This window comes from Phascolarctos cinereus, unplaced genomic scaffold (genome assembly GCF_003287225.1).
Source record: "Phascolarctos cinereus isolate Bilbo 61053 unplaced genomic scaffold, phaCin_HiC Scaffold_4;HRSCAF=312, whole genome shotgun sequence".
NCBI classification, from domain to species: Eukaryota; Metazoa; Chordata; class Mammalia; order Diprotodontia; family Phascolarctidae; genus Phascolarctos; species Phascolarctos cinereus.
In genome coordinates this window covers 280,182,368-280,195,842 of record NW_027555847.1, presented here as the reverse complement: position 1 = coordinate 280,195,842, position 13,475 = coordinate 280,182,368, and the positions used below count along the sequence as shown (strand labels likewise).

General features: G+C 34.8%; 1 protein-coding gene across 1 annotated transcript in view; it reads right to left on the bottom strand.

Annotated features, from left to right (window-relative positions):
- MAN2A1 (mannosidase alpha class 2A member 1) overlaps positions 1–13,475 on the bottom strand; it is a 205,063-nt gene that overhangs the window by 158,901 nt on the left and 32,687 nt on the right. The window contains exons 2-3 of the mRNA XM_020968826.2: positions 5,599–5,862; positions 2,930–3,074 (exon numbers count right to left, since the gene is read on the bottom strand). Of these exons, the coding sequence (XP_020824485.1) occupies positions 2,930–3,074; positions 5,599–5,862 (409 nt within the window). The remainder of the gene's footprint in view (positions 1–2,929; positions 3,075–5,598; positions 5,863–13,475) is intronic.

The following is a 13,475-nucleotide window of genomic DNA, read 5'->3' as shown; positions in this document are numbered from 1 at the left end:
ATTATATGCCAATAAATTTAACAATTTAAGCGAAATGGAAGAATATTTACAAAAATATTAACTGCCTAAACTAACAGAAGAAATAGAATAACTAGATAAACCTATTATAGAAAAAGAAAATGAACAGGACATAAATGATCTTCCTAAGAAAAAAAAAGCAGCAGAACTGCATAATTTACAAGTGAATTCTACCAAACATTTAAAGATCAACTAATTCCAATATTAAATCATTTGGAATAATAGGCAAAGATGGAGTCCTACCAAACTCCATTTATGAAATATATAGTACTGATACTCAAACCAGGAAAAGCAAAAACTGAGAAAGAAAATTGTAGATCAATTTCATATGAGTACGAATATGACAATATGGATGTAGAAAGTCGAAATAAAATACTAGCCAGAAGACTACAACAATATATCACAAAGATTACACACATGATGACCAAGTGGGATTTATACCAGGAGTACAAGGACGCTTTAACATAAGGAAAACTATTAACATAACTGATTATATCAATAACAAAAGTAACAAAAATCATATGATTATGTCATCAATAGATGAAGAAAAAGCTTTTGATAAAATACAACATTCATTCCTGTTAAAAACACTTCAAAGCATAGGTATAAAGGGATTTTTCCTTAAAATGATAAGCATCCACCTAAAGCCATCAGTAAGCAATATTCGTAATAGGGATAAGCTAGAAGTCTTCCCAGTAAGATCTGGAGTGAAACAAGGATGACTGTTTATTCACCAGCTTCATTCAATATTGTATTAGAAATGCTAGCAATACCACTAAAGTAAGAAAAGAAAATAGAAGGAATCAGATTGGGCATGAGGTAATAAAACTACCTCTTTGCAGACAATCTGATGACCTACTTGGAAAATACCAAAGATGTAACTAAAAAGTTAGTGGAAACAATAATTTTAGCTAACTAGCAGGACATAAAACAAACTCACATAAATCATCAGTATTTCTATATATCACCAAAACCATGCAGTAGGAGATACCCCATTTAAAATAACTGTGGACAATATAAAATACCTTGGAGTATACCTACCAAAACAAACCCAGGAACTACATGAACATAATTATAAAACATTTTTAATATAAACAAAGTCAAATTGAAATAACTGGAGAAATATTAATTGTTCATGGGTAGGCAGAGCCAATATAATAAAAACGACAATTCTACCTAAACTAATCTACTTATTCAATGCTGTTCCCATTAAATTACCAAAAATTTATTTTATTGAGCAAGAAAAAAATAATAACAAAATTCATTTGGAAGAAAAGATCAAGAATATCAAAGGAATAATGAAAAAATATATAAAGAAAATAGGTTTAGCAGTACCAGATTTTAAACTATAATATAAGGCAGTAATTTTATCAAAGCTAGAAAAGTGATCAGTGGAACAGAGTAGACATACAATACACAGTAATAAATGATTATCAGAACTTGCATTTAACAAATGTAAAGATTTAAGCACTGGGGATAAGAATATGCTATTTGGCAAAAATTGTTGGGAAAACTGGAAAGCATCTGGCAGATGCCATTTACTATGATAAAGTCAAAATGGCTACATGACCTCGATATAAAGGTAGATATCATAAGAAAACTAGAAGAATATGGAACACATTATCCATCAGACTTAAAGAAAGAACAATTTATAAAACAAGAGATTGCAAGCATTGTGAGATGTAAAATGGATAATTTTGATTACATTAAATTTAAAAGGTGTTGTACAAATAAAATCAATATAGGCAAGATTAGAAGGAAAGCAGAAAATTGGGGAAAATTTTTATATAGTTTCTCAGATAAAGGTCTCACATCTCAAACATATAGAGATCTTTGTCAAATTTCTAAGAATATGAGTTATTCCCTAATTGATAAATGGTCCAGGGACATAAAGAGGCAGCTTTTCAATGAAGAAATCAAAACTATATATAGCTCTAAATCATTGATTAGAGAAATACAAATTAAAACAATTTTGAGATATCTAACAGCTATGAGATTGGCTAAAATGATAGAAGGGATAAGTGACAAATGTTGGAGGAGATGTAGAAAAACTGAGACATTAATTCACTGTTGGCGGAATTGTGAACTGATCTAACCATTTTAGAGAAAAATCTGGAATTATGCCAAGAGTTACAAAACTGTTTATGCCCTTTGACTCCACAATACCATTATTAGGTCTGTTTCCCAAGGTGACCAGGAAAAAAGGAAAAGAACTTATTTATATTCTAAAATATTTATATTTGTGGTGGCATAGAACTGGAAATTGAGGGGATGCCCATCAATTGAGGGATGGCTAAACAAATCGTGGTATATGATTGTGATGGAACGCTAGTGTGCTATAAGAAATGATGAGCTGTTTGATTTTAGAAAAACATGGAAAGACCTGCATGAAATAATGAGAAGTGAAGTGAGCAGAACCAAGAGAATGTTGTCTACAATAAGAACAATGTTGTTAAATTATTCTGAGTACTATGAATACTCAAGTCAACTATAAAGGACCATGAAGGAAGATGCTATCCACCTCCAGAGAAAAAACTGACAAACAGAAGTATGCATAATATGGCTTTACATATATTTCTAAATCCAAAATGGTGGCCTTCTTTAGTGCGAGGTTAGGAGGGAGAAGGAAGGAGATAGATCATCACTTAAAATATAACAAAAGAAATAAATTTAATTTAAAGAAATTAAAGTATCATCAAAATCTGTCAGCTTTTTAATTTAGTGATTTTTTTCATCTAATATTTTCATTTAATATTATCTCATCCAAATTGAAATACTTAAGAATTAGTGTTTGAGAATTTCAAGAAGAAAGGTATAACACGGATTTTTCATTCAGAATGTCAACACTTTTAAATGTTTCAACAACTAAAAATTATATAATCTTATCACATTTTTAACGTGAAAATTTTACCTGGGTCATTATGTGAATGAGGCACAACAAATACTTGAAGAGGCTCACTGTCCCACTCATTATTTTCATATGTAATGTCAAATCCTTGCTTCCAAACTCCTCCATCTGGATTGTCAAATGGAAGAAGGCTATAAACATTCAACATCTAAAAATTAAAAAAAAAAAAGCTCAATGTGATTTTCACCTAGTGTAAAAACATTATTCAAGAATATTATTCACCTAATCTTGTAAGAAAAAAATAAAAAAGCAAAATATTCTAAAAGATAACAAGCATTAGATAATTCAATACATATGATTTTATCCCATCACTACCTTTTTTCTCACTGCAATCCAAGATTCTTGAAGGCTAGCCCAAGGTCTCCCACCAAAGTGGGCACTCTTGCAAAGGACCATAGATATCTGTTGTCCAAAGACCAGCCTTAGTTTGGAAAGGCTTATTACCAGAAGTTTGGCCAACAAGTGATAAACATTCCCAGGTGCATCATTCATGAAACCAACTACTAATAGATACTTGAGTAAGTAAATCAACTTATCCTTATGCAGCTAAATACTAACTGTCATAGGTAACTATTTTGAAAGAAGTTACCTACATACATTAAAACTCCCTACCTATTTTTTAAAGCTTCTCTTTTAAAAGACAGACAAGCAGAACATTGAAAGAAACATGCTGAATTCATTATACACTGAAAAGGAAAAGCAAGCTGCTCATAATATAGATTTGTGGTTTCACATACAACTTTTTCTTTCCGATTCTATTTTTATGTGGAGGTATTAATTGTATTTGATGTTTATTAAGTACAGAATAAAAGTTTTCATCTTGATTATGAGATCAAATATTTAGAGCCGGAAGTGACCTTCAAGGTTGAACCCAACCTCCTACTCACAAGAAGACTAAGGCCCAGAGGTTAAAAGGACTTGCTCAAGTTACCTTTCTTATTAAAATTCACTGTAAACTAACAGCAAGCTAGATAAAAAATCAAATACATCTGATTTAATATGATTGTGAGCTTTTGCATATTATAATTTCTTTCAAATTCACCATCATCATGGAAGAGGCCCTGTTCAAAGCACAAACAAATGTTCCTACGTCAGATCATATGGTACTAATTACCACCCATTACAAAACCGCCTCCATAGTACTAAGGATTATACATAATGTAACAATGCAAGAGACTGATTTAACCATTTACTTAGAGAGACAGGGGGGAAGATAAAAACATTTCTTCAGACTATGACATGAAACTCGATGGGAGGTCCAATGACTTACTGGGCAACACCTCTATCTAATATAGGACCTATAAAAAGATAAATTAGGTGGGTCCAGAACTGAGTAGAAAGAGATGTTTTAGGAAATTTCACAGTGCTTTCAATGATCCTGAACTACTTGCTACCTCAAAAGCCCATGTTTTAACAGCTATATTTTTGAGCAATACTTTAAGACTATGAATAAACACATTAAATCTCATAAGAATTACAAAAGGGTCAGCTAGATGGTGCAGTGGATACTGCCAGGCCTGCAGTTGAGAAGATTCATCTTCCTGAGTTCAAATCTGGCCTCAGACACTTACCAGCTGTGTGACCCTGGGCAAATTGCTTAACCCTGTTTGCCTCAATTTCCTCATCTGTAAAATGAGCTAGAGAAGAAAACCACTCCAGAACCTTATAAAAGAAAATTTTTAATTAAGAAAAAAAGAATTACAACAAATAACCCAAAAAGCAATGGAAATATGTGTTGGGCATAAGGAGGCTGCAGCACCTTACTAAAAATGACTTTCATATAAGTAGTGGCATGAAAGAGATTAAGGACATGTAAAAGCAGATAAGGAGGTGGGACAATCATATAGTTAAAATTTTTTAAAATGGATAGATAAAAAAAAGCACAATAGTAACACAGATACTAAAGATTAGCAGTATATTCAGTACATTTGTTAGATTTCTACTTCCAATTTAAGGACAAATAAAACGAATCACTGGATGATTAGGTATTGAATAGTTGTGATATTTACACATTGGTGGGATTATGATTCAACAACTGAATTTAGGTTTCAGTATTGAAATATATTTTAAGCTTCCAATATAATCTGTTTCTTTTTTTCACTGAACCTGTGAAGTCATAAGTTCAATACAATCTACCATATGGAAAAATTCATAAGGAAAATTCATATGGAAAAAATTTCAAATTGGTATATGTATGATTTCACCATATATTCACATTAATTTTTCATCATTCTACTAATACATGAGACCAAAAAAAGAAAACCCTAATTAACGTATTTTTGCACAATTAAAACCATGTTAAAACAAAAAGTAAAAATCATTAACTAAAATGTAAAATATATGCAGAAAATTCAAAGATCTGGAATGATGATTTGTACCAAAATACAAAATAGCCAATCTTAAAAGTAAGATACCTTTAAAAAGAAGGCAAAAACATAAACATCCAGACAATTTGCTGGTGTTGTTGTTTTCAAATATTCCAAAATACTTCAGTAACACTTACATAAAAGGGACTTCACTAAAAAACATAAGATGTGAAAACAAACTCAGAAGAGTATCATTTTGGGGGTAAAGAGGAGAAAAATAGGACTGATGCCAAACAGTAACAGAGCTGAGAAGTTCTGAAAAAGCACAGAAGACAGCAACAAGACTTATTTACACATGCATATTACCTGTACATCTGAATTCTGATTTCCACTTTCTGAAGCAAATGAACAGTCTTCAGGTTCATTCAGGAAAGGTGTTAGAACAGATGGCATAAGATCAGAGATGGATCCTTGACTGACATTATTATTACTGTGTGGGTTTTTCTGATCATCCTTCACAGATTCACTCAAATTGATGACAGAGTCTCTAATATTTGAAATTATTTCATTATTTTCTGCGAGCAAACGTTCTAAATGGTCTATTTTTTCTTGCAATATTGAAAGCTGGGCCTGCAATAAAATAAAGTGCACAAAAATTATTATTTTTCTGTTTAAACATTTTTTTCCCTTAAATGTCTGATCAAATTCCACAGCCCTTTAATATCAAGAGGAATTTGGAAAATAGAAAAAGCTGGCAGGAGGTGCAAAAAAAAAAAAAGTTTATGCACACCAGTTCACAATATAAAATAATTACCACAGTTGGAATTACTTTTTATGATAATTATAACACACAGCAAAAGGCCTCAAGCATTCAGGATTTAATTATTAGGAGATTCCCAAACTAGATGTAACACATCAAGTATTAACCTAATATTTCATAGTCTGGAGTCCTATGGAAGGCTTCTTGGAATGAATTACTAAAAACAAACAGAAAAAAAATTTTTAATTAAAACTGCTTCTAGTATATAGTTACAAAGAATATAAAAACTGCCTCTTGACATCCCTGAACAAGATCAACTATCAACCACAAAATTCAGCACACTATTAACTACCCACGTAAATAAAAGCAACAGTGGTATGGATAAACACAAATCATTTGGTCATCCAAACAGTTTATATTTGGCTTTATATTATAATATATTGTCATTAATTAGCATCATATTCCAAGAAGAATATGACTAGGAAGCATAAGCCTTGGCATACACAATACTTAAAAGCAAAGAAGGCATTGAAAACTTCCAAGATAGCTCTAAACCCAGAAGCCATTTTTACTTGCTCCTCCTCCCACCCCATATCACTTATATTATTAGACTCTAACTTTTTTAAAATAATAGTAATTCAATAATCCATTAAAAGACCACTTAGAATACTTGCTAAGGGAAAAAGTGATATTTATCTCAATTATGAGAAAAACAAAGTGAAGAAAAGTAAAGGTAGCCATTAAGATTACAAGTAATAGAACAGCAGATACTCCAAAGAAAAAGAAAGCCAGAAACTGGGGCAAAAAACAGAACAGAACTACTGGACAAACAGCAAACCTCATTTGCCTTTAACACAGAAAAAGGCCATTTGTAATCTGTACATCTGTTAGGGGGAAGGAGGAGAAATCTGTATCTCAATCTTCTTTAATATATGTCTTGTGACATCTCCTCAACGATGAGCTAAGCAAAAATATACAGGGAGTGTAGGAGTTATTTAGGACAAGCAATCTAAGTGTACTTCTACTGACTTGAGCTGACACAAAATGTTTCACCTCAACCAGATGAAAATGAATTAAACTGGTTTCAACACTAAGTCAGTTCTGTCAGTTGAGTACTGGTCTTTATATTGTCAGACGCCTTCAGCAAGGACGAAAACAGCATCAAGAATAGCTACCACAACTAGAGTAAATTATGTAACTTGAAAAGGCTGCAAGCCAAGACTGAAGTGGAGGGAGAGTTGGTACAAGATTATTTTGGTTCACAGATGATTGTGCACTCAATGCAGCTTCTGAGGCAGAGAAGCAACAAAGTATGGATTGATTCTCTGCTGCTTGTGCTAATTTTGGCCTAACAATTAACACCAAGAAAACAGGTTCTTCACCAGTAAGCACCACACCATCCATACATGGAAGAGCAAATGGAAAAATGTGGAATGTTGTGGATAAGTTCACTTACTTTAGCAGTATACTTTCCAGGGATGTACACATAGGTGGTGAGCTTAATACACACACTGCCAGCCCAGTGTTTGAGAGGCTCCGAAAGAAAGTGTGGAAGAGAAGAGGTTTTAGACTGCCCACCAACTGAAGATCTACAGAGCCACTGTGCTGACCTCATTGCTGGATGCCTGTGAAAGCTAGACAGGATACCAGCAACACGCTAGGAAAATGAATCAATTCCATTTGAATTGTCTTATGAAAATTATTAAGATCACCTGGCAAGATAAGGTACCAGACATTGAGGTACTTTCTCCAGCTAAACTGCCAAGCATTTGAACTCTACTGCAGAGAGTGCAACTCCTATGGGCTGGCCATGCTGCTCAAATGCCAAATGTTGGTTTGCCTGAAAGACTATTTTACAGAAAACTCACACAAGGCAAGTGCTTACGTGAAGGTCAAAAGAAGTGATACAAGAGACTCTCAAGGTCTCTCTGCAAAACTTTGGAAATGATTGTGTGACATGGGAGACACTGACAAAGGACCATGGAGTGTGATGTGCCTGCATCAAAGAAGACACTGTGCTCTATTAGCAACACAGAACTGTAGTAGGACAAAAGAAACATGAGATGCATAAATTTAGTGATATTTCTGCTCCAAATGTTCATGTGGACTATTTGTACCCAACCTGTGGTAGAGCAACTGACAGAGAACTGACTTAATGTTGAAACCAGTTCAATTCCATCTGGCTGAGGTGAAACATTTTGCATCAGCTCAGCATCAGTAGAAGTACACTTAGATTGCTTGTCCCAAGTAACTCCTACACTCCCTGTCTGTCTAATCAGCCACAGTCAGACACGCTGTACCTTGACTCCAACATAGTAATATCATTTTGGTCCTCTTCAAGACTGAAGGAAAAAAACCTACCAACCAACCTTTATGTCACACATCTGTTTCATTACTCTTTGAACGTTTTTAATTCCATGATTTTAAAAAATAGCTACTACGCAAATCAAACATGCAAAAGTTGTAGTTCTTAAAGAGCACACTTCAGTGACTGTTATAGGTTTTTCAGTAGATGTTGGTAAATTGAAGCTCAGAGTTTCAAAGGTCCTTTCTGCCCACAACAAAACAATTAGCACTGTAAAATAAATATAGGGGGGGAGGCCAAGAATTTATCAACTCTTGCTATAAAAAAAAAGACAATGACTTTCTGAGGGACCTCATAACTATAGATATCGTTACAGATTCCTCTAAAATCTGATTTAGGCTTCCTAAGGTTAGAAGAACAGGGGAAAGAACATTTTTTTAAGCTTTGGGGAAAACACCTGTCATGGGCAAGAGATCAGAAAGACTGAAATACTAAAGATTTGGAAAAGGTAATTATTAATGACACTCACTTTTTCATTTGGGCCTATATTACAATCACTGTTAGAAAAAATCCAGGTGAACCGGTAAGACCTAGGCATCTTCATCAGATCATAAGATTGCACTCTACCCTCAAAAAAGAAAATGTTTTAGATAATTTCCCATATCTAGTAGACCTGAAAGTGCTGTCTCAACTGAAGGAATGAGGCACTCCAATAAAATATTCTAATATACTGAGAAGCAGAACTGTTCCAGAATTACAGAAATTCCAAGATGGAATACCTGCAACACAACCTTCCACAATACCAAATGTCACAAAAGATTCTGAACTTCACCCAAAATAAAGAGATTAATATACATTACAGTGTGGAAACTCACCTGATTTAATCTCCACTGAAAACCCATGGGAAATAAACATGGCAAGATTTGGAAAATATGTACTATTCAAACACGTACTAAATGTGCAACATGATAAAAGTGTGGTTTCATAAACAAAAAATAAATATGCGTACAAAGCCTGTGAACGCAATGCTAAATAGTACAAAATAAGTGACTGCAGCAAAAGATAATGCATATCAAAAGTTTTCTAAAGATGTGAGAACTTCTAAGGTTTGTGGAATGGGTCAGTAAACTTAATTATTTTATTTTGTTCCAGTTAAGCTGCACATCACTGTAACAGTAAACTGATGCCACAAAAGAGCTCAGTGTATATACTAGCCTAAAATACGTATTCCAATCTTCTATTGGTGAAAAGCAAAGGGCAGAAACATTAAAAATTGTAGCATAAAAAAGTCTACTGTGACCTATTGCTTCCAAAAAAGTCTGCCCATTCTCTAACTTCAAAGATACTCACAATAACTTTGAGAAAATGAATATCTATATAGAACTATGCCATAATATTTATGAATGTTACATACAATGATCAATCAGTACAATATTGGTTCAACCAAATCTAACCAAGCTGTACAAATTCTGTCATTCAAAGCTATAGAATGGCTACAAAGTATACTCACTTAAAAAAACTTTTAATAGACTCTATCATCCCTTCAAATTACTGCCATATTTCTTTTCTTTTCCCCTCCCTTTCTTAACTAGACTCTGTGAAAAAGCTGCTTAACACTCACTGCCTCCGCTTCCTCACTTTTCAGCACTTTGCAATGTGACTTCTGTCCTCATTACTTGACTGAAGCTGCTCCTTCCAAAGTTATCAATGATGTCTTACTTGCCAAATACCAATTTCTTCATTTTTATGCTGTGTACATTTTATATATACTTTTCTCCTCCATTAGAATGTAAGTTCCATATTTTCCCTATTATATGCCAACAAAACCAATAACTTACATTAATATTGACAAAAATATAAAATACCAGAACAAATAAATTAAACAACCCAATATCAGGGGAAAAAATCAACAAATAAGCCATAAATGAACTCACAAAGGAAAAAACTCCAAGACTAGATAAATTTGCAAGTGAAATTCTATCAATATTCAAAGAAAAATCAGTCCCAATTTCAACTAAACTGTTTGCAAAAATAAATACATAAAAAAAGGATCCTTCCCTGAGTTCAAATCTGGCCTCAGACACATGACACTTACTAGCTGTGTGACCCTGGGCAAGCCACTTAACCTCTATTGTGGAAGGAAGGAAGGAAGGAAGGAAGGAAGAGATTCTTCTGAAAACTGCCCAACAATACTACTGTTATACTCCAAGGAGATCAAAGAAAGAGGAAAAGGACCCATATTTTCAAATTATTTATAGTAGCTCTACTGTAGTAGCAAAGAAGGGGAATCTAAGGGGCTGGGGGGTACCAATCTATGACATGCAAATGTAATGACACTTCAGGACCTTTCCCCAATCCCCCCTAATTCTACTGTTGCTTATTTCCAATTTATTTTACATAAACCTTATTTGTACAGTTGTTAGAATATCTGTCTCCCCCATTAAACTAAACTCCTTGAGGGCGGAGAATATTTTTTACCTTTCTTTGTATCCCTAGTACTTAGCACAGTACCTGCCACATAGCAGGTACTTAATAAATGTGCCTTTCCTGACAAAATAAGATAGTTTTAAAGAAAGTGTTTGGCAAAGGGGAGAATCATGCACCAGCCTTCTTCTTAACAACAAAGAGCTGACCAGCAACCATGCTCTATTTCAGTGCTTTGTTGAAAACGTTCCTTGATCTTGAACTCAGGCAGAGTAGTCAGCCATCTCTCCTCTGTCAACCCAGATCAAACAGATGAGATTAAGCATTCAGTTAGAAAGTCCTACCTTTTCACAGGAAGGGACCTATGGTAACATCTACGGAAACTCATTCTGAGCAGCTCAGGGCTTAACCCACAATGTGCCTGCATGCTATCTTACCACAGACATTTTACACTGTTGACTTGTTGAACAAAACCTAATTCAGCCTGCCCCAGCAACTTCAACATAACAAACCAAAGGAGATGTTGTATAGATCATCAAGTCAATTTTCATGAAATCAAAGAATTTAGTGCTAGAAGGGAAGTTCTGAGAACACCTTGTCCAACCTTCACTTTACAGATGGAGGTTCTGAGGCTAAGGGAAGAGAGAATACTGAATGTTTAAAAACCCTTTGGAAAAAGGTATGTCCCTAAGGATGGAAATCAACTCTGACTGGTTAATAATCAATGAGGGAGTAGACATAAACGAGAAGGTAGGCAAAAAGTCTTCAGCTCCTCCTGCAAAGTATACAACTTAAGACTCAGCTGCCTACAGCAATCTAGGCAAAGAATCCTTCTCTACTCAAACCTTGCCAGTTGGTTTTCCAATTCATAAGCTGGTTCACCCTAAATTCTAATAGAACTAATGGAAGGTCCAAAGGACTAAGGGCAAGATCTAGCTTAAACGGCATTCTGTTTGTGACATCTGAGTCCCATCCCAGATGGAAAAGCATGTTCCCAGATCATTTGGGCAATCATCTAACAGCAATGTCCTTCAAAGGCCGGCTGAATAACCCTACAGAGGCCTATTTCTGAATGAGTTAACAGAAATGTAAAACCTTAGCTGTAATTTAATAATTGGTTATTAATATAGGAGAGAAATAATCATTTCTCTCAAAATAGAGCATTGCATTTATTTGCAGACTTTTTCAATGCATAGATGAGTCTTGCTAATTTTTATTTTTCTTCAAAAATATTATTTGTTATTTAGATGGATCTCTAGGAGGGAGAGAAATGATGGGAGAAATTATGGTGATATAATAGAAATATTAATAAAAAATTATTTTACAACAAACCCAAAAGAAAATCAATCAAGACATAATGGAACAAGATACATTCCAGAATGTTTCCCAAGGGAAATCAGATGCTCAAAACAAGAAATTAGAAATTAATATAGGTCAGGAGTGAGAGCTCTCCATGCAAAATTTTAAAACTCCATTAGCAGATTAGGAAAATTGAATTCGTGTTGGAGAGTTTTTCCAAAGGACAGAAAGAAAGATTAACAGATTTGGAAATACAAAAATGCTGAAATGGTGGGCAACTGGCAAAAAGAAACAAAAGGTTACAACACTGATTCCATCCAATGAGGTTGCTATTCCTAAACACACCTCTTTAATTCCACCCTTTGGAGTTGCCAACAAGGCAGTAATTAAGACTGTTCTCTACTCACATTTTTATTTTATTTTTTAAAAAATAAAAAATATTATCCTGCTTCATCATCCACCATATTCATCAGATTTACGTCCAAATGATTTAGCTGTTTAAAAAAATAAACTTCCCAAGATAGAGGATTTCTTTCTTTCTTAAAGTTTGTACCCGCCAGAGATCTACAAGGTGGCTCCTAGCATGCAAGGCAGACTCCATAAGAAAGACTCAGAGAAACACAGAGAAGAGTCACACAAGATAAGAAGGCTCAGCTGGGTTGCATTCTGCATTGCTAAAAGGAGTACCATATCAGAGTTTACAGGTCCTAAGTACCAAAAAGTTTTAGTAGCAGTGACACCTCATACAGGATAGCCTGCCTAAACCTTACAAAGAACAGCCTTAACATTATTTTGCCATTTAGGTAGTAGGGCCCTTTAAGCCATGGAAAGCAAAAGTTGGTGCTTAATCTTGCCCCAGACCTCTTTCCTCCTAAATCTAAACAATAGTGAAATGTACTCTCGCATAGCTCAGCATAGCCCGTACCTCCAACGCAAATGGATAAGAAAGCTTGCAATATAATTGCTTTAGATAATTATGTTTATACCAGAGACCAGGACACCTGGTCTGGTTTGTGTGATCTCTGATCCATAATAATGAGGTGCTTGGGTGCTTGTGCTTGTGCCCCAATTTCTCCCTAGTCTCAGAAACACTGTCTCTAACAACCATTCCCCAGCCCAAGGACACTGTGCCTAGCAGTTATTCATGCATGGGCCTCAGCATTACCCTTATCTCTCTCCCTGGTACAGCTACCCAGAGCTGGGCTGCTCAGGCCCCAGCCCTCAGATCATGTCTCTGGAAGCCTCCCAATTCCTCAGTAAGTTCCTGTGTTGTGAGAAAGCTTTCCCTTGTTGCAGAGCATTCTCTCATCGAGACAGAGGGAGAGGGGTGTCCTTGACCAGCCCAAGAACTCTTCCTCTTGCCAGACTTCAAAGATCCATCCCCCTCCCTGTCCTGTATACTCCCTGTACTTTCCCATCCATAGCCCCAAAGACACCTGCATCTTTGGATTACCT